We start from the raw sequence: 19,305 nt of genomic DNA on the forward strand, positions 1-19,305 counted from the left end.
GAGAATGGGTGATCAACAACAGAAGCAGAAAGATGGACAAAGGCAGCCTCACCTTCCATCTCCCTCTAGCTTTTGTGGGCTGCCCAGGGAGTGCCGTCAAACTCTTAAGCAGCTGGAGCCAGGGTTTTTTTTTCATGTGGTTGGTGTAACATGGCTTTCCCCAACCTGGTGTCCTCTCGATGTCTTGGACTATAGCTCCCACCATCCCCCAGCCAGTATGGCTGGGGTGATGGGAGTTGTAGTCCAAGAAATCGGGAGGGCACCAGGTTGGGGACACCTGGTGTAACAAGTAATCTGGCAATCACGCTTGAACTCGAGCCAGGAATGCTCACCTTCCCAGTAGCCGCTGCCTGGTCTTTCTTGAAACGGTCGCCGATGGCAGCAATCACCGCAAAGTACTGGATAACCCTCTTGGTGTTCACTGTCTTTCCTGCACCAGATTCTCCGCTGTGGGTAGAAACACAAGGTTGCCAAGTGGGTCCACACCACCGCGTGTCAGGCGCTTCGGTGGATGGAGGGGAGGCTGCTTGCTTGCTTGTCTGTTAAGGCATTCCGGTCTCGCCTTTCTCCCTGTACAGGAAGGCTCCCAAAGTGGTTCACGAGGGATCCAAGGCGATGCACGTCACTTGTCCAGCAGGGCTGGCCCAAGACACTTTGCTCCCTGACCCCACCCTGCCAGTCAAGGTGCGCAGGAGCCAAGGCCAGCCAAACAGCAAAGAATCACACAAGCATCTCTCCCACTCCCTGGCAGTAAGAATGTAATAATTACAATAAATTAAATAACTAACACATTAACAAATAACTTTTAATATTAACAAATTAACACATTAACACATAATCAAATTAACAAATAAATTAAATAACTAACAAATTAACAAATAACTACCCAAAGCCAGCCGAATGGTAAAGAATCCCACAAGCATCTCTCCCACTTCCTGGCAGTAAAAATATAATAATTACAATAAATTAAATTTGCTGCCTTTTCATGGCACCCCAAATCAACCACTTCACTCTGCCTAGTGGTAAGACTGGCTCTGTCATCTTATCTGTCACCTAATGGTATGGCTGGCTCTGTCAAGTAATCTGTTGCCTAATAGAAGAGCCGACTCTTGTCATCTAATATGTCGCCTAATGTTGGGACCGGCTCTGTCATCTAAGTTGTCACCTAATGGTAGGGCCAGCTGCACCATATAATGTGTCGCCTAACAGTAGGGATGGCTCTGTCGTCTAATATACTGTAGCTGTTCTTAAAAATACAGGTAATGCTTTTTCCTACTGCAGCTTTGTCAATCCATTGCGTTGCAAATGAGGTACATTACTGCAGCTTTGTAAAGAAGTCAAGGAACGTGAGTCACCCAAAATGTGGGGTGACACCCACAAAAAAAGGGAGCACCAACAATTTTGTAAAGCTTCCATGTCCAGTCAGTCACTGGGAGCCAGTTCTTATTACTCTCTGCAAGGGACCAGGTAAGAAGGAATTGTTAGTACCCATCAGGAGACAGAATGGGGCAAATGAAAGGTGGGAAAGATTTTGGGATAGAATAGATGGGTTTCAACGAAGACAGTCAAAAGATGGCATAGACTCCATGGACCAAATAAGTCCATGGACCAAATAATGCTCCATGGACCAAATAATGGACCAAATAAATAAAGTTATCTAAGGAGGCAGCCTTAGATAAAGTGATGGAAGTACAGGGTGTTCCAAAGGGTTTGCAGGGACAGGCAGGAAAAGAGGTTGGAACTCACGTGATCAGAATAGACTGGTTTTCCCGATCTAAAGAGAAAAAGAGAAGGCCAAAGAAGGATTAAAACAGGAAGAGGAAAGCATATAAGCAAGAAGGAAGGAAACAAAAATGAAAGAAAAGAAGGGGGGAAACCAAATAGAAGGGGAAGAAAACGTGAAAGTAATAGCAAGCAAAAAGGGAAAAAGAGAGAGAGAGAGAGAGAGAGAGAGAGAGAGAGAGAGAGAAAGGGGGATCTGTACAATACAGTTTATTTTGTGAACCACTTAGAGGCCTCTGGCTATTAGGTGGTGAATAATACAATGGCGTTTCGTCCCCAAACACTTGCCATCCCGTCTTCCTTCCCACACATCCATGGCCCCAGTTTCTCCCAACACCCCGCCCCGCCCCACTTCTTTACCTGTCAGCATATACTGATAGGCATTGTCAGAGATGGAGAAGATGTGGGGAGGGGCTTCACTTCGTTTCTTCCCCCGATACGCGGCCACCACTTCTGCGTTATAGACTGGCAGCCACTTGTAGGGGTTTACAGTCACACAGAAAAGCCCGGAATAGGTCTAGAGGAGAAGCCAGATGAGGGAGAGGAAAGAGTGAGATGATATTCTAGCTGTCTCTGGAGAATGCTCCCTACCTCTCCGCCTGAAGGGCGAGAAACTTGAGGGGGCGGTTGCAACAGGGAGCTGAGATTCTCAGGAGACTGAATGATCCATTATGCCCCACTTGAGGTCTTCTTGGAGGCAACTGCCCACTGTCGGAAACAGAACACTGGGCTAGATAGGCCTTTGGTCTGACCCAACAGGGCTCTTCTTCTGTTTTTACTTATCAGTGGCCATGTACGCCTGCAAGGCTGGCTTAATCCACGCTAACATGCAGCCCTATCTGGATAAGGTTCTGGTTCCTGGAGTGTGGATGGAATAACCTTAGCGGCTACACGAAGGCCGCCGCACCACCCCCTGGGCTTACGTAGATCATCCAGGCCGCGTAGCGGTCCTTCAGGTTCTGGAGGACGGCTGGTTCGTGCAGGAAGGTGAGCATGGCCATGTCCTCGATCTTGTCGAACTTGGGCGGGTTCTGCTGCATGATCTGGTCTTCTTTCACCGTCACCGTCTGCCAAGAGCCAACAAGACTGATGCTCTAAGTGGGACAGGCCTACCACAAGGACAGGGCTCCCCCTCCCTCTGCTCCTCAGCCCCTTGCTCCGGAAACGTAATAAGTTAAGGGCATGGGGGCCGAGGGCATGGAGCTCTCTATGGAGGACAGATTACGAGGCTCTCGCAGCTGGTACTTGGCCATGCTGGGTTGCTGAGGTAGCAGGAACAGCAGTGGACCTGGTGGCTTCGACATCCGAGAGGCGGTGAATCCGCTCCGGGTTTCAGTCAGAACCCGTCAGAACTCCAAAGGAGCTCTCCAGAGCTCCTTTGGAGTTCTGACGGGTTCTGACTGAAACCCGGAGCGGATTCACCGCCTCTCGGACGTAGAGGCCACCAGGTCCACTGCGAAAGAATATTTGGAAAGACTGGGGGATACCATGGGAGCATAACTAGGGGCCAAAGGGAAGGCAGAGGGGGGGTGTTTAAAGCCCTGTGGGTGTGCGAATGGGTGCCTGTAGAGGCCACTGTGGAGTGAAAGAATCCAAGAGTTTGGGGGGTTCCAGAATCTCCCTTTGGATCTGGGGGACAAAGAGATGCCACGGGGCAGTGTTCCCTCCTAAATACTTTGGGAGGGGGAATACTGGGCCATGCCATGGGGCAAGGAGAGGCCCAGCGGAGGGTAGCACCTTGCCCGTCTCTGTTTCCGCGGTGACTTTGCCACCCTCTTTGGAAGAGATCTTGGCCTTGACAAACTCCTCCTTGTCGTCCGGCACGAACACGTCCTTCTTCATGTCGAAAGGCCGGTTTTGCACTTCGATTCTCATCTTTTCTGACATGCGCAGGTAAGGTGCGGCGGGGCCAAACTCGGCCATCTCGGCATCCGAAGACATGGCTGGAGCTGGAGCAGAACATTTCCAAGGGTGACGCACACAGCAGACAGTGACATTCTTGCAAGGCCTCGTCAACCCAGCGTAGGATTTGAACTGGTGACTTTTGGGCGTGGTGTCATTCACCAACAGGCCACTAGGGGGAGCATCAGCCATGTCTCTCCATAGAGGAGCCATTATGCAATCTGTGGTCCACAAACTGCCCACCAGGGGGCAGCTCCACATTGCCCAACTCAGCTCTCCAAAAGGGAAGTGATGGTGCTGCTGCCCCCAAGTGGACAACAGGAGGACTGCACCAAGCCTAATTGCTACTCTGCTGCGTGGGCTTTAGCAAAACTGCACCCCTTAGAAACAGTTCCTAAGCTCCACCCTAGAAGAGGCTGCAAGTGGACACCAGATAAAAGGTTCATTTAGCTGCCTTGCACTCCAGAAGTGGCTACACCTAGACGAAAGCTCTCTATTATTACCTTTTTTCTTTTCCTAGGATTCCACAGGAGTTCTACAATCGGGTGACACCTCGGGCCGAACTCCTGTTGGAAAGAGCCGTGGAATCAAGACCAAATGCACAGAGGCCCTCCCCTTGATCACAAACACACCTACAGGTTCTGTCATGATGTTCCCAATACACTCTAATGAGAGAAGGCATGGGGTGGGGGTACACAGAACCTTGCGATGGCGCTGGTTTTATTCTATATAAACCATCAACGCACATCGGTGCTTTATGAAGTGCAAGGTCTCTGCCCCAAAGAACTTCCCATCTAAAATTCAACTCAGGGGAGGCGACAGAGGAAGGGACAGGGGGGACAGGGGCAGATTATACTATTATTTCAGTCTCACATACTGAGACCGAGGGAGATTTCCTCAATCTAGTGCCCTCCACACGATCTGTTCTCCAGACAAAAGTGTCTGCGCAACCAGCCCACCACCATCACCCATCACATTTTTTCCTTCCAGCCTTAAAACAAGTGGGTCTTGTGGCGAGCACAAGAACAGCACTCATTCTCCATTATGATAAGATAAACACCTTCCAGAATTCTCGCTGTCACGCCACATTCTTCATGACTCCCCCCACCCGCTGCCCCGAAGGAAATCTGGGAGGAAAAGCATCCGCTTTACAAATAGGCCTGTGAGAATTCTTGCCGCAGGTTCTCAGATTTGCACAAGGGCAGCAGGGCAGCTGAAAACCTCAAAGGTTCCAACCTCTGAATTTCAAGCTGAAGGCCTAAGATTCAATTAACGTTCTAGTTTGGGGGAGTGGGGGAGATTCCAGCATTGGGAGACCTGGCGGGTGTTCACGTCTGCAAACTAATCTGAGCAGAAAGGAAAAGGGGAGGCTGGCCCCAAAATTCAAATGTGAAATATCTTTGCTCTTTTAAACACAACTTATTCCCAGGACGCATGCATATAACAGACAACCTGGTGCCCTCCAGATGTGTTGCACTACAACTCCCAGCATCCCCCAGCCAGCCGTGGTTGGAGAAAGCTGGTGCACAATATTTTTGAGTCCTTCCTGAAAAGGAAGAGAGATGTGCAAATGGTTTGGGTTAGATTGCCTAGATATCTGAATGTTACATAACCACTGGGATCATGGCGAATGTCAGGATTTGCAAAAAGGAAACTCAACTCACATTAATTTCACTGATAAGACACATACCTGCGGGCATAGACACGGCTACACACTTGCCCCTCATGTACTCCGACACCAACCCAAACCCAGACAAGGCTGCATGCATACACACCTCCGAGACTACTTCATACATACGACACTTTGTTTTTTTAATGCACGACGTTTTTACAAGCCCTACGCAGGACATGTCTTTATTTGCAAACACCATCACATGTGCAAATCTCTCCCCCAAATGCAAGACCCACAAGTACAGAACCCCATTTTTGCGCAATGACAGAACAAACACACACACAGACCCACATATATTTTTAAAGACCATCACGTATGCTTCACAGTTTCTCCCACCAGATAGCCTGCAAGAGCTCGCACCCTTCACTTTCTTCGCACATGTGCCACATCTACCTTGCATGTCTGCCGGTGCGCTACAAATGCATTGCGGATGCTTTCGCCCCTACTAACATGGACACCATTTCGTATTAAAAAGGCACCCAGATTTTTTGTGCTTGCAATGTCATTGGTGCTGGACATGCAACTCGTTTAGCGCATCATGCAACTTACAATCACATGCCTTGATACATGAAAGTGCATGACATGATATGCATTCTTATATCACCTCTGATATCACACATGCAGAATCTCAACTCTCAGGAGCAAGCAAACAGGAGACCAGCACCAGCACCCCACCCCCCAAATCACCCCCTTTTTACAAAGCCCTCAATTCTACCTTCACAGCCCCAAGATGCAGGTGCCCAGGACTCGGGAGGAAGGCGAGTGTGGATAGCTGGCGCGGGGCCTTACCTGAGACCAGTGCAGATGGGGGGGTTCTAAGCAGGGTGCTTGGCTAGAGCCCTTGTTATAAACCCCCAATCCCCCCGCCCCCTCCCCTTGGCCAGCCTCATATGGACACAGACCCATTTCCCCCCCCCCCATCTCTTCGTGCATGCCCTGGAACAATTGGAACCAGTCGTCATTGTTGTGGTATGAAGAATAAGAACAGGTTCAGGGAGAGGCGGGGGGAGAAGGGGGGACATCAAAATATCTTGGAACAACGGGGTTGAGATTCCGGTAGGGGGGGGTGGAGAGTCTCCAGGGAGTTGAGAGATAGATGGAGGAACAGCATACGTTTTATGCAACCTAGGAGTGTCCCCGCAAACACTCCATTCTCTCATCTAGTTTCCGTGACACTCCCCCCTACACCCTTACCCATAGTTTCTTGCCCTCTCTCAACCCCCCCAGCAACAAAGTAAAACCTTATATAAATTTAGCAGACGATTAAGTCTCATTGATTTCACTGGGACCTCAAGATTATCTCACATGTTTATGGGATGGTTTTGAAGAAATTACTGGGCTGTCAAAAGCCTCACATTATCCAGGGGCTCTTTTTCCTTGAGTGTTAAAACACTTCCGATTCTCCCCTTGATCCAGTAAACAAAATGAGGAAGGAGGAGGCAAATTAGGGGAACATCTTCTCAGGATAACCTTTCGTTGCCATCTTTTGTGTGTTTTCTTTTCTGCTTCTCAATTGAGATTAGCTCATGCAGTCTGCACTCCTGTAAACACAAACCAAAGATGAGTTTTCTATTTGGATGAGCAACCTTGGATAGCTCCATTATATGCTTTCTCCCAGGGCTGGTTTCCCAGTCTAAATCCCCCCCCGGAAGTTGATATAAGAAAAAAAAAATTATACAGGTATGATAGAGGTATTCTCTCCACCCCCCGTGGGGCTAATAGCAGTTTTGGGGGGATCGAGAGCAGAAAAATGATATACAAAGAGCGTCCTGCCCACAACACAACTCTGATCAAAACAAAAGCCTCCTAGGACTGCTTTAAAGTAAAGGGAGAAAAAACCATTCACAGATCCAAACACAGATGGTCCTCCCTTTTATAGGCATGCAACTACTAGTCCCATTGTACAGCCGGAGAACTGAGGCCAAGAGACAATGACTTGCCCAACACTGCACAATCAGTCTGTAGCAGAGGTGTTTAAATCTGAACTGACAAACACACCTTTCTTTTTTCTTTTTTACAATAGTGGAGAAATTGTGTAAATGGGACTCGATCCCAGGTTCCTCACAGAGAAAGACAGCCAAACAATGCCCTGGTGATCTTTTGATCCATAATTCTGTTGTACCTAGACAAAAATATAAATCTATTTAAGCATATGAAAGTGAAGAAGGTGATATCTAAAAAAACCCCCAAACCCACCCTCAGAGACCTTAAGTACACAGAACCCCGGCAAAGAGGTTTATGGGGAGCTGTACTAGTTTGTACGCATTATTTTACTCAAATAAGGGGCTTTTATTTTGAGGGGGCTACCAAACAGTAAATATAGATGGCATGTGGGTCCCTTTGCCCTGGTAAGGTATTTTGAGCAACTCTGAGGGGTTTTGCCTAGACAGCAAAGATTTATCTCCTACCCAAATGGCCTTGTAAATTACTACTGAAAGTATCTAGAACTGTACATCGATGGCATAATTTTTTTTTTATTTATTACATGTATATACTAGCCAAAGCTCAATGTGCTATTCTAGATACTGTTGGCAGTAATTTGTAAGCCTTTCTGGCCAGGAGACCATTTTTTAAATGATTACATAAAAACAACAGAAGTGATATTCTTCCCCTATATCACCTTTTGCAAAACTGCAAAAATAAATAGCAACACCTGGAAGTTTGGTTTTGGGGCGTGCATCAGATTTGTTTTCTGTTTGGGGGAGGGAGGCACCTGTCATATTTTGAGCCCAACTTCACCTGGGCTTAGCCTCCCCCCACCCCCAACCCATTTTCAATATCAGGCCTCAGTTCTGGGCAGACGTGTAATGATTGTCAAGCAAGGTATGCTTCTGAGCATGTGCCAAGTGCCTTTCTTTTGCTGTTTTGTAACCACCTGGGGACCCACGTGTCCAGAATCATGGGTGAGAGCTTCCTGGTACATCTGAGCCTTGCCACCTGTTTTCCTTTTTAAATTAAACTCCACAAGAAGTTTCACAACATGAAAGCTACTTCTCGGTGCCCAGACAGCTTGGGTTGGTACCAGTGTGTCAGCCTGTCTTTCGATCTGAACCTGGGTTTTCTCCAGACCTCGGGGATTGGACTGTGGAACCTGGACTCCTCTGCTCCTTTGGCCAGCTCGGAGAAGGGCAGGCTGGGTTAAGAGCAGGGCATGCTGGGAGGCCGGACTCCTGGGTTCTATTCCAGTCTCCCTGGGAGGACTTGGCGGCCCGCGGCTATAATAAGGAGTCTTTGTGGAGCGTGGCAGTTGCTATATAAGGCCCGGAGCCGGCAGCGAAGGTCAATGCCGTCCTTGCCTTTTGTTCTGGGCCAAGGGCTATTGTGCACGTCACTGCCAGATCGGGTGACAACGGCCCAGCCTGGTGGCGAGCGGTGGGGGGAGGCGAGGGGCTGACATTTGCGGTGGGAATACCACAAGGGAACAGAGCGTGTCATGGAAGGCAAAGAAAGGAAGGGGAGGGCGGGAGAGAGGGAGAGATAAAGCAAGGCCAGGCAGAATAATGGAGGGGAGAAAACCACCGAGGGAGGCCGTCACTGGGGCTACAGCCTTGGCCTGGATGGGGTTAATGGCCCGGAAGGTGGCGGCCCTTGGCACGGTGCCTGGCGCTGGCGCTGGGCCCTGCCCTGGATTACCACTTGGCTCCGGTCTCCCCCTCACACCTGCTCCTTGATCCCTCTTTGTCTCTCGCCTGCGAGGCCCCCGCTCTCATGCGTCTATTGTATGCCCAAATGTGCGGAGAAAACATGGCTGTTTTTGGATGCAAAACGAGGGTGCCCCTCTCCTTGGGTTCTTCCGATAACACCGGCTTCCCTTCCGGAAAGAGAGAGGGAGGACACTCTCGACAGACATCTCAGAAGAATTCGATCTTCCCTCGCCTCTCAGAACCGATTTCCTAAAGGCGAGAAGGCCCCAAAGCCTTGAAGAGCATCGGGGCGGAGCCCTGGGAAGAGGGGCAACGAGGGGTGTGAGATTCTAGGGCTGACGGGAACGTGGGTAGGCAGAATTCGGGATGTGGCTTTTTGAGGAGGAAGCCTGGCAAAGATTTCGGGCTCTCCCTTTTCTGCTGTAACCACTAGACTCTGCTACCCAGCTGTCCTGTCCCATAACCACGTAGCTCCTCAAATTGTCTTTGCTGTCTCAAGAACCCATCGCCATCCCAAGGGTGAGCTGCAGTGCAGGAGACGTCACAATCCATCACAGCCCCCTTGCTCTAACCACTAGACCTGCTGCCCAATCTCCTTGACTCCTGAACACATTGCGTGTTGGTTCTGCTGACTGCATCATGGAATTTGGGATAGGACTCAGGAGTGCCGCATCCTGCCCCATAACCTCTTCTAACCCATTCGATCTTCCCACGCGCTCTCTACTAGAACCCAGAAGTTCTGGTTTTCAGCACACCTACCACTAGGCTTCACTGCTCCTCTAAACCCGAACGTTGAACTCAGCCATCCATCCCCCCCACTTCCTACAAGCCAATTATCTGGCGTCCCCAAACCAGCCATTTCCTTCCCTGGCCTGGTGGGCAGCTGATGACTTTTCAGTGGCAGAATTCCAGCTGTGCGGATAATAGAAAGGTAGCTCAGGAAGCCCAGCTGGGAATGTAATTGGCACAGAATCCATAAAAAAAGAGCCAGCTTGAGGGAGTCCCCAGCTTGAGGGAGGGGGAGCGGCCCTGGCTCCATGCCCTGTGCCTTCAAAACAATGGGCAGGTGAACCACAGGGACCCGGAACGGAAACAGGAAACTGGGCATGAGACAATGGGATTCCACGCGGTTCCTGGCTTGTCCATCAGAATGTGCCGGGCTATTGTTCAGAGTCAGGAGGGTGCGCGGCTAAACAAAGCAGGAAAAGATCGAAAAGGATGTGGTACAAATGCAAGGCCTTTTCACACATGACAAGGCCGCCAACCTGGGTTTGTCACTTGGTATGTTTAATTCAACAGAGAACCACAGCCAAGCCTGGCTCTCCTATATGCATTTTGGGCGTGTTCACACTTAAAACAGCCGAGACGTCTGCTTCAGAACCACAGCGTACGAAGCGGTCTGCACAGACAGATAGAGAAAGAGGAAAGGTGCAATCCTAAGCATGTTTAGCTGGAAAAAAAGTCCTACAACTCCCAGCATTCCCTGGGAGTTGTAGGACCTTCTTCCTGGCTAAATGCATAGGATTGTGCCCTCAAACTCATAATCCACATGGTCTCACCCCCTTGCCACACAGAAGCACATGGGGGGGGGGGCACTTATGAATTGCCCCCTCCCAAAGGACAACACAAGGCAGTGATTTGCATAAAAGTGGCATCTGCTGTTTTTTACGTGTAGATGCAAATTTAGAAATCATTATCATCACTGAAACAGAAATACCATACATCTCATAGTAGTAGGTGACCTGTGCGCTTGCCTGTTCAGTCGGCTTTTCAGGAGCTATCAGTGGGCAACACTTCTTACAGTTCTTTATCTTTAAACCAGAATTGGACACAACAGCCCTTCAAAGAGAGGACAGGCCTCTGTAAAAGGAGGTCATCCAGGAAGCATATTCCCCCTGGCCATAGATTGGCCCACAAAATCCAGCCTCACAAAATCCAGCCTCTGGTGTGCCACCATCAGAGGACAGAGGATTCGCCCAAAGTACCAGCCAACGGTACCTGAACCACAAGAAATGTTACCAGACAAACGAGGCAGCAAACCGCTGTAGATCACCTGGCATCCTGATACTCCAAAAGAAGCAGGGAACCTCTTGGACTTTTCTTTTTATTTTCTTAGATTGAACAGCAGGCCTCTTTAAAACAAAATCTTCATTAAAACAGAACCACCACCCTGCAATAAATTAAAAACACAACAATAAAAGAAATAAACAGCACCAGTTAAAAAGCCTTCAAGAACAGACTAGCTTATGTGCTGAAGGTCTGGCTGAATAAAAATGCTGGCAGAAGAAAAACAGAGAGGGGGCCAAGCTAGATTCCCTTGGCTGTGATGTTAAGACATATAATCTTAGATGGAGAGAAGGACCAGAAAACCACCTTCCTAACCCTGATCATTGGGTCACTATACATCAGAGGTCACTATAAAATCTTCACGTTATTCTTCCCAAATGTATCTGGTTCTGACTTTTGTCAGGAATGGTGGGGGGACTAATTTGCTTCCACTGTCCCAGGAAGAGTATTCTGGAACACACCACTTCTAATAGTCCGTTATTTACCTAGTATCCCTTGCTGTCACTCCGATCTGAAGAACTCAGGCTAAACCTGGACGATCTCAGAGGTCTCCTGTCTATTCAGCTGGATCGACATAGCTGGAGCAGTCAAATGACATCACAACGTTCTCGTTTAACTCTGAAATAATCAATCTTCTTCCGATTGCCTGTCTACATTGATTCATGGCCAACTAGTTCATAGTTCTTGGAGAAATAGAAAGACACACCCACCTACCTGCCATGCTGTTCGTAGGACAAACCATGGGTTCTCTTCCTGAGTTGTTTGTTGTTAACAATTCATAGTTAAACCACAATGCAACGTTTGCACATAACAACAACCCATGATTCAACAACAACCCATACAGAACTCATGCTCTGGGTTGTAGTTATGTGCAAACCAGGCCACGCAGTGGCCAACCAGCTACCTGTGGGAAGTCCACAAGTAGGCGCATGAATAATACACGAATAACATGACATCTAATTTGTCCCTAACATATAAAGAGGCGTTTCTGGGAGGAGAGCAAGTTCCGAAGGAGCTCAGGAAAAGAGGGAATCAGGCAAGATGTGGAGCCAGGTAGAAGACTGTTTTCTTTTGGGGGGAAGCAAAAGGAGAAGCAGATACCAAGGGAGTAGATGTGGAATGTGGAGTGGGAGCAGGAATCACTGGTTGATGTGGGATATTGTAGGCCCCTAAATTAAGGTTGCTGCTACACCTGGGTATAAGATCATGGAGGTTGCATCCTGCATTGTGGATCCTGCAGTGAACAAGAGGTTGGACTAAATGATCTCTAAGGCCCCTTCCAACTCTGACTGGGTTCACACAACACGATAACCCACACTCAAAGGTTGAGTATGGATTGAGTGTCGGTTGTTGTTAAACCATGGGTCGTTTCTGAACCATGGGTTGTTGTGTTGTCTGAACCCAGCCATGCTAACAAACCATGGTTTGTTAACCACAAACAACCCATGAAGAGAACCCTTGGTTTGTTGTTGGGTTGTGAACTGTGGGTTGTTTGTGATTAACAAACCATGGTTTGTTAGCCCAGCTGGGTTCAGACAACACAACAACCCACAGTTAACCTTTGAGTGTGGGTTACTGTGTTGGGTGAACCCAGTCAGTGCTTCTGATTTGCCCTTGCTGGTATACTTAAATATGTGCAACCATTTTTGTTTTGTTACTAACACTTTATGAAGGTTTTCAATCATATACGAAGTTCAAAACAAAGACAAAGTTATTCTTGTCTATAACCCCATCTCTCCAACATCTCTCCTGCCTTCCCTTCTTCTTCAAATCTCCCTCTATGTTGTTTGACATTGCAGAAGGGGACAAACTTATAAAAAGAAAACAGCGGAATGGTCAGTGGGAGAAAAATAGCTGGATCCGTCTGAAACGAGCTGATGACCAATCATAACTGTGGAGATGAGGTCCGGACGGGGAATGAGATTTGGGGTGGGGTCGGGGGCACTGACACGATGGTGCTGGGGGCGGAATGACAGCCTGGCTATGAGAGGGGAGAGGGACGTGAGGCGAAGGCATGCCTAGGATTTCACTCTCTTTCTCTTTCTCTCTCTCTCTCTCTCTCTCTCTCGGCCTTTTTATGAGTTTCCATTCTGGGGTGTGTGTGTGTGTCATCACTTGCCTATTGTTCAGAGGGAGACAGTGTGCCAGAACATGGGAACTCCCACCCCAGGGAATTCCTGCCAGGCGCATTCTCAGCTGGGCTTTTCCAGTTCTACCTGCTCATTGTCCTCTCTGCTGGAAGCCTGGCAAGGAGAGCGGAGAGGAAGGCAGTCCAAGGTCCAAATTAAATGTCATGCTAAACACGCAACAGATCAGGCCCAGCTAGGCTGTAATTTACACTGCGGTGTCTCAGTACAAAACAACAGTATAAAGTGGCACCATAGAGACAGACACAGTTATTCTGGCAAAAGCGTTCTTAAAACTGTCCTTTTCCTCAGATGCAGCAGCGCCCAGGAATGCTTCTGCCAGAATAATTTGTTGGAGTGCAATCCTATGCATGTTTAGACAGAAAAAAGTCCCACAACTCCCAGCGTTCCCCAGCCAGCATGGTGCCACAAGGCTCTTTGATGCTTTCACTGCCACAGACTAACACAGCTACTCCTCTGGAAATAGTTTCAGTGCCAAAAGTATTATTTGCATACTCCTGAAAAATGCTACTAATAAAATATGGCGGATTATTGTAACACGGTGGCCGTTCACTTATCAAAAGCCATGGGGGTGGCAGTGGCCGTTTTTCCAAAGAAAGAAAAATGAGGACTAAAAGAACTGCCTTTACAGAAGATCAAGTCGAATGGGAACAATCCATTGTTGCTAGGAAGGAATTTGAGCCAGGGTGGCTGAGTGGACAGTGTTGGACACAAGGGACAGGGAAATCCAAGTTCGCATCCTCACTGACCTACAAAGCTTACTGGATAATCCTGAGCTAGTCTGACCTACCTCACAGGGTTGCTGTGAAGACAAACAGGGTGGGGAAGGGCACCATGTATACCACCTCATGTTCTTCAAAGGAGGGGTAGGATTAAAAAATGTAATCAGTAATAATTTGCCTCTGTCCAATTTTGTATGAGAATGCTAGCAGCTGCAAATAGGTAAAGGGGGGGGGGGCAGGATTCAGGGAACCCAGAAAGAGTTCAGCATTCAACATACACCACATATCACAGGAGCGGTAGGCAACTTGTGGCCCTCCAGATGTTTTGACCTCCAACTCCCCTCACCTCTCACCACTGCCTATGCTGGCTAAGGCTGCAGGGTGTTGTGGGACAAAAGATCTTCTGGAAGGCCGTGTACTAGAATGTGGTCTTGATGCCACAAACCCTTTGTGAATATCGAAACAAAGGAAGGGCCGTTGCTGATTTCCATATGTGAATGGAAAGATCAGCGGTGTTGTCCTTGGATTAAACCCAGCATCCCGTATGATCCAGGAAAGCTCCTGCCACAATCAAGGGTTGGATTCAGACTTGGGAATACTTAGAGCAGACCCATTAAAACCAATGGTACTTCAGTTAGTTATGAAATCTCCATCCTTTGGCGATAAAAGAAACAGAAATACACAGAAATAAGAGAGTTTTTATATTAAGGATGGAGACCGTTCTGGATTTTAAAGCTGGATTTTATATGTTTGGCAATGGGGGATTTCGCCATTCTTTGTTTGTTTCTTCATCCCAGCAGTCCTAGGGCAGCGCCCGGCATGACCTGAAACCACCTCACACTTTAAGAAGGATGCAGACAAACTGGAGAGGGTTCAGAGGAGGGGGACAAAGATGATCAGGGGACTGGAAACAAAGCCCTGTGAGGAGAGACTGAAGGAACTGGGCATGTTTAGCCTGGAGAAGAGAAGACTGAGGGGAGATAGGAGAGCGCTCCTCAAGTACTTGGAAGGTTGCCACAGAGAGGAAGGCCAGCATCTCTTCTCGATCATCCCAGAGTGCAGGACACGGAATAATGGGCTCAAGTGACAGGAAGCCAGATTCCGGCTGAACATCAGGAAAAAATTCCTGACTGTTAGAGCAATATGACAGTGGAACCCATTCCCTAGGGAGGTGGTGGGCTCTCCCACACTGGAGGCATTCAAGACGAGGCTGGACAGCCATCTGTCAGGGATGCTCTGACTTGGATTCCTGCATTGAGCAGGGGGGTGGACTCGATGGTCTTATAGGCCCCTTCCAGCCCTACTATTCCGATTCTATTATCTGGTTCAGCACAGTTTGAATGCCTGCCCGCTCCTCCCATATTTCATCTTCAGACAGGCCATGCAGACTTCATGACTTCGACATCAACTCAGCCTTTTACTTTTCTCCTCTCCCCACAACTTGTTTTGGGGGTAACGTCTTGCTTGATGAAGAGACCAGGAGATCTCAAAAGCTTGCACATTTTTGTGACCTTTGAGGTGGCCTAATAAAGGTATATTGTTCTAATATGAATTAACGAAAACAAGCCGCGTACTAAAGAAGAGCAGCTTAATCTGGGCAGGTGGGGGAAGAGCCCCATTTTCCATCTCAACTGAAGATTGAAATAATTCCTTGGCGCTTTCTAGATTTGTTAGACTACAATTCCCGCCATCCACAACCAGCATAGCTCCATAGAAACAGAGTAGCTCCTTACTTGTTGAATTGGGCTCCATTACACGCACGCAGCTTCCACCAACCTGGTCCTCTCTAGATTGTTGGACTAGAACTCCCAGAATCCCCTAGCCAGCATAGCTCTCTGGGGGATTCTGGGAGTTGTAGTCCAACAATAGCTGGCTGAGGGATTCTGGGAGTTGTAGTCCAACGCATAGCTGGCCAAGGGATTCTGGGAGTTGTAGTCCAACACATAGCTGGCCAAGGGATTCTGGGAGTTGTAGTCCAACACATAGCTGGCCAAGGGATTCTGGGAGTTGTAGTCCAACACATAGCTGGCCAAGGGATTCTGGGAGTTGTAGTCCAACACATAGTTGGCTGAGGGATTCTGGGAGTTGTAGTCCAACACATAGCTGGCTGAGGGATTCTGGGAGTTGTAGTCCAACAAAGCTAGAGAGCCCCAGGTTGGGTGAAGCTGTATTATGCTGAATCTCAACCGAATACTTTGTTTTTAGCAATGAGACTTGCAAAGGACTAAAAGAAGGCTGCTGATTGGGCCCAGTTTTTCCCGCGTGGCCAAACTCAAGCTCTGATTGGCTATTGGATTCAGGGAGAGGCGGGGATCCCAACTAGCTTCGGCTTTGCGAGTCTGTCACGTTTTCCCTGTTTCTGATTAGCCAACTTTCCTAAGAGAAGACCCAATCCCGTTGCCTCATTGGCCAAGCGTTCTCCGCAGAAGGCGGGCTTTTGAGCACTATTAGTTATTACCCTAGCAACTGGCACGCCTCCTTTAAAGAGGCGGAAGTCGCCGAGGAACCTTTTTCACGCCGGCCCCGCCTTAAACAGATCCCAGCCATGGCCCTGCGTGATTGGCTAAAGCGGTTTCGGAGAGACGAAAGTCTTTCAACCATTGGTCCAAAGCTTCCGCCTCCGAGGCGGAAGTTTGCCATGGGTTGGCCAATGCTCTTCGGGGAGGCGGGCTTTCTCCTCCACAGAGCGGAGGCTGTTTCCTTTCCACGTGGGAGGAGCGGCGCTGGCCATGGCGGAGAGTCGGCCGCCGCCGCCCGGACCGCTGGGCTTGGCGGTGAGAAGAAGGCGCGCTTGGAGGGGTGGTAGAGAGGGAAACAGACACGCTTGCATCCGGACGGCAAGGGCACTCCTGAGCATGTGCAGAGTACATTCCTTTGCTCTCTGGGCGACTTCAGGCAGACCCAAAAACAGGGTTCTGGTGGGCTTTTAGGACATCGCTTCCACAAGATGTAGCGATGGCCACTACTTGGGATGGCATTAAAGGGGGTTAGAAAAATTCCCAGAGGATGAGGCCACCAGTCCTGATGGCTCTGTGCTCCCTCCAGTAGCAGGGGCAGGATGCCTATGTACAGCAGTTGCTGGGGAACATGGGCGGGAGGGTGCTGTTGCACTCCTGTCCTGCTTGTGGGTTTCCCGTGGGCAGCTGGTTGGACCCTGTGACCCGAATGCTGGACTAGGTGGGCCCTTGGTCTGATCCAGCAGGACTCTTATGTTCTTCAGATGTGCCGCCGGCAAGACTGAGCCATCTCAATTGTATTTTTATTTAATCTGTTTTTACTCCATCCTCCCGCTGTCTAATGCTTTTCTTCTTTTTGGACTCTTCCCCCTTACTCGATCTGTTTCTTTGTTGTGCGTGTGGAGGAATGAATCGTGCTTGGATGTATAACGAAGTTTCTTAAGATGCATAAGGGTGTTTTGTTTTTCTCATTGGGGGAAAGTTTTAGGAAGGATTTCGAATTGAAAAAAGAAAGGTGGTGTGTGTGTGTGGGGGGGTTAAATAAGAATGAAAGGCTGTACTTAGGTGAAGTTGCTTAAAGCTAATTTTGTTGGTTGGCAGCTAAATGCTAAAATTAATAAAAAATAAATTAAAAAATTAAACTCTCCTGCTTTAGAAATTAGCAGTGCAATCCTATGCATGCTTAATTGGAAACAAGCCCTACTGAATTCAGTGGGGTTTACTCCCATGTAATTGTGCCTAGAATTTCAGGCTAACCCTGGGCAGGAGAGAGAGGCACAGAGAAGGGAGATGGGGCTTGCATGGAAGAGTATATGGGGAGGGTGGGAGTGGTAGGTGGGTAAACATATTGTGTGTGATGGGGGAAAGCAGGATCTGGATGGGAGTGGGAAAATCTGGAAAAGGGACACGTGGTGGTGATGGGGGGAGAAGAATAACAAGATTAAAAGGTGTAGAGACAATGGCGCATGGGGGGGGCATGGAAAGAAGGGATGGACTGGAAAGGTTTGAAGGGAGGCCGGAATATCTGGCTGGAGTAGATAGGAGACACAGCAGGAGGGCACCGATTTTAGAAAGAGCAGGCAGGAAAACAAAGAGGCAACTGCAGGGAAGATGTAGACCAAAAAGGGGTCTGAGAGAAGGATGGGATCGGATGGGAGGCAGAGGGCAGAGCTGGGATGGATGTGCCCAGGAAAATACAGTGTTTGTGTTTATTTCTTTGTAAGGAAATGTACATGCTGCTTCTCAGCCCTAAAAAGGGCCCTTCAAGCAGCTTGTAATAAAATAATTATAAAAGAATAAAAATTAATTTCAACCTCATACAAAACTCAGAAGCAGAATAAAATAACCAAAGCATAATTGGCAGGGGAGAAGCATTCAAACCAAACCAAAAGCTAGGTGAAATAAAAAGGGCGTAACAGCTTACATAAAACTGGAGTGGCGGGGAGGGAGTTCCACAGCCTTGGTGCGGTAGAAAAGACCCAGTCTGTTGTCCCAGTTGGATGTCTATCCGAAGGAGGTGGGCCACAGAGCAAGGCCTCGGATGCTGAGTGCTGTGGGAGAGCAAGACTGTAGGAGAAGAGGTCTTTTGTCCTGCCACCTTGTAATTTGGGGTGAAGAGGTCTTTGATAGGAGGAAATTGATGTGTTTTGAGGTTGGGGTTTAATATGGGAGAGGGAGAGGCGGTGGGGTGTTTTGGTGCATGCTGCTTGTTCATTTTTGTGGCCACTTAGATTTGCGGTGTCGTACTTGAAAGAATGGGGTTAAAGCATGGTTGAAACTGTTTTATATGTTTTATATTGATTTTGCTGGTCTGTGACCATAATAAATGAATTCATTCACACTTGCCCTTGGGTGTGGGCTGGTCTGAAGTACAGAATTGTAAATCTTTTGCGTTATGTTCCAGGAGAGAGTAGACGCAGACCTGCCCGCCGCACTAACCCTGTTGAAATCCCTCCAAGACCAGGTGAGAGATACATTTGCTTCTCCCATCACACTGTGCTTCATCCCCAGTTTTCTACTTAGCGCCCTCTCTCATTTCCCTCACTTTCTCCTTTTTCTCCCTCACTGGGGTGTAGGTTGTTGTGGTGACCCATCATGTACAGTGTCTAGCGCAGAAGGTGCGGGCAGGGGCCTACCCCACAGAGAAGGTGAGTTTCTTTTGAAGGAACAGGGGGAGGAAGAGAGATGGGGCTGAATTTGAACCTGGCCCCAGTTTTCTGTGTAAAGTCCCAGCCTCTTAGGGTGCCGTCCTCTGCATGTTTAGACAGAAAAAAGTCCTGCAACTCCCAGTGTTCCCCAGCCAGCCATGCTGGGACTTGTAGGCCTTTTTTCGGTCTAAACGTGCAGAGGATGGTGCCTTTTAGTGTCATAATGTAAAATGGAAAGGCAAGCACCTCTGAGCATGTGCAAAGT

The 19,305-nt window shown here is 48.6% G+C and overlaps 2 protein-coding genes and 1 long non-coding RNA gene across 11 annotated transcripts in view; 1 reads left to right on the forward strand and 2 right to left on the reverse strand.

Moving 5' to 3' along the window:
• LOC146343020 (myosin-7) overlaps window positions 1–3,711 on the reverse strand; it is a 32,824-nt gene extending 29,113 nt beyond the window's left edge. The window contains exons 1-5 of the mRNA XM_084808116.1: window positions 3,520–3,711; window positions 2,706–2,849; window positions 2,143–2,299; window positions 1,747–1,774; window positions 333–447 (exon numbers count right to left, since the gene is read on the reverse strand). Of these exons, the coding sequence (XP_084664242.1) occupies window positions 333–447; window positions 1,747–1,774; window positions 2,143–2,299; window positions 2,706–2,849; window positions 3,520–3,705 (630 nt within the window). The 5' untranslated portion in view covers window positions 3,706–3,711. The remainder of the gene's footprint in view (window positions 1–332; window positions 448–1,746; window positions 1,775–2,142; window positions 2,300–2,705; window positions 2,850–3,519) is intronic.
• A 1,766-nt stretch (window positions 3,712–5,477) lies between these two features.
• Window positions 5,478–15,755, reverse strand: LOC146343021 (uncharacterized). Its single transcript, XR_014783975.1, has 4 exons — window positions 15,670–15,755; window positions 11,054–11,170; window positions 7,355–7,478; window positions 5,478–6,897 (listed from the first exon to the last, which is right to left on the reverse strand). It is a non-coding gene; the product is annotated as an uncharacterized LOC146343021 (long non-coding RNA).
• An 864-nt stretch (window positions 15,756–16,619) lies between these two features.
• Window positions 16,620–19,305, forward strand: part of NGDN (neuroguidin) — a 45,565-nt gene continuing 42,879 nt past the window's right edge. For all 9 annotated transcript variants that reach the window (XR_014783972.1, XR_014783970.1, XR_014783969.1 and 6 more), the window contains exons 1-3: window positions 16,620–16,710; window positions 18,797–18,856; window positions 18,969–19,040. Coding sequence is in view for 2 of the 9 variants with exons in the window: in XM_084806510.1 (XP_084662636.1) it covers window positions 16,666–16,710; window positions 18,797–18,856; window positions 18,969–19,040 (177 nt within the window). In the remaining 7 variants the exon portion in view is untranslated. The remainder of the gene's footprint in view (window positions 16,711–18,796; window positions 18,857–18,968; window positions 19,041–19,305) is intronic.

The sequence above is a fragment of the Heloderma suspectum genome, chromosome 6, assembly GCF_057233095.1.
Source record: "Heloderma suspectum isolate Gila_16-S chromosome 6, 16-S_ref, whole genome shotgun sequence".
NCBI classification, from domain to species: domain Eukaryota; kingdom Metazoa; phylum Chordata; class Lepidosauria; order Squamata; family Helodermatidae; genus Heloderma; species Heloderma suspectum.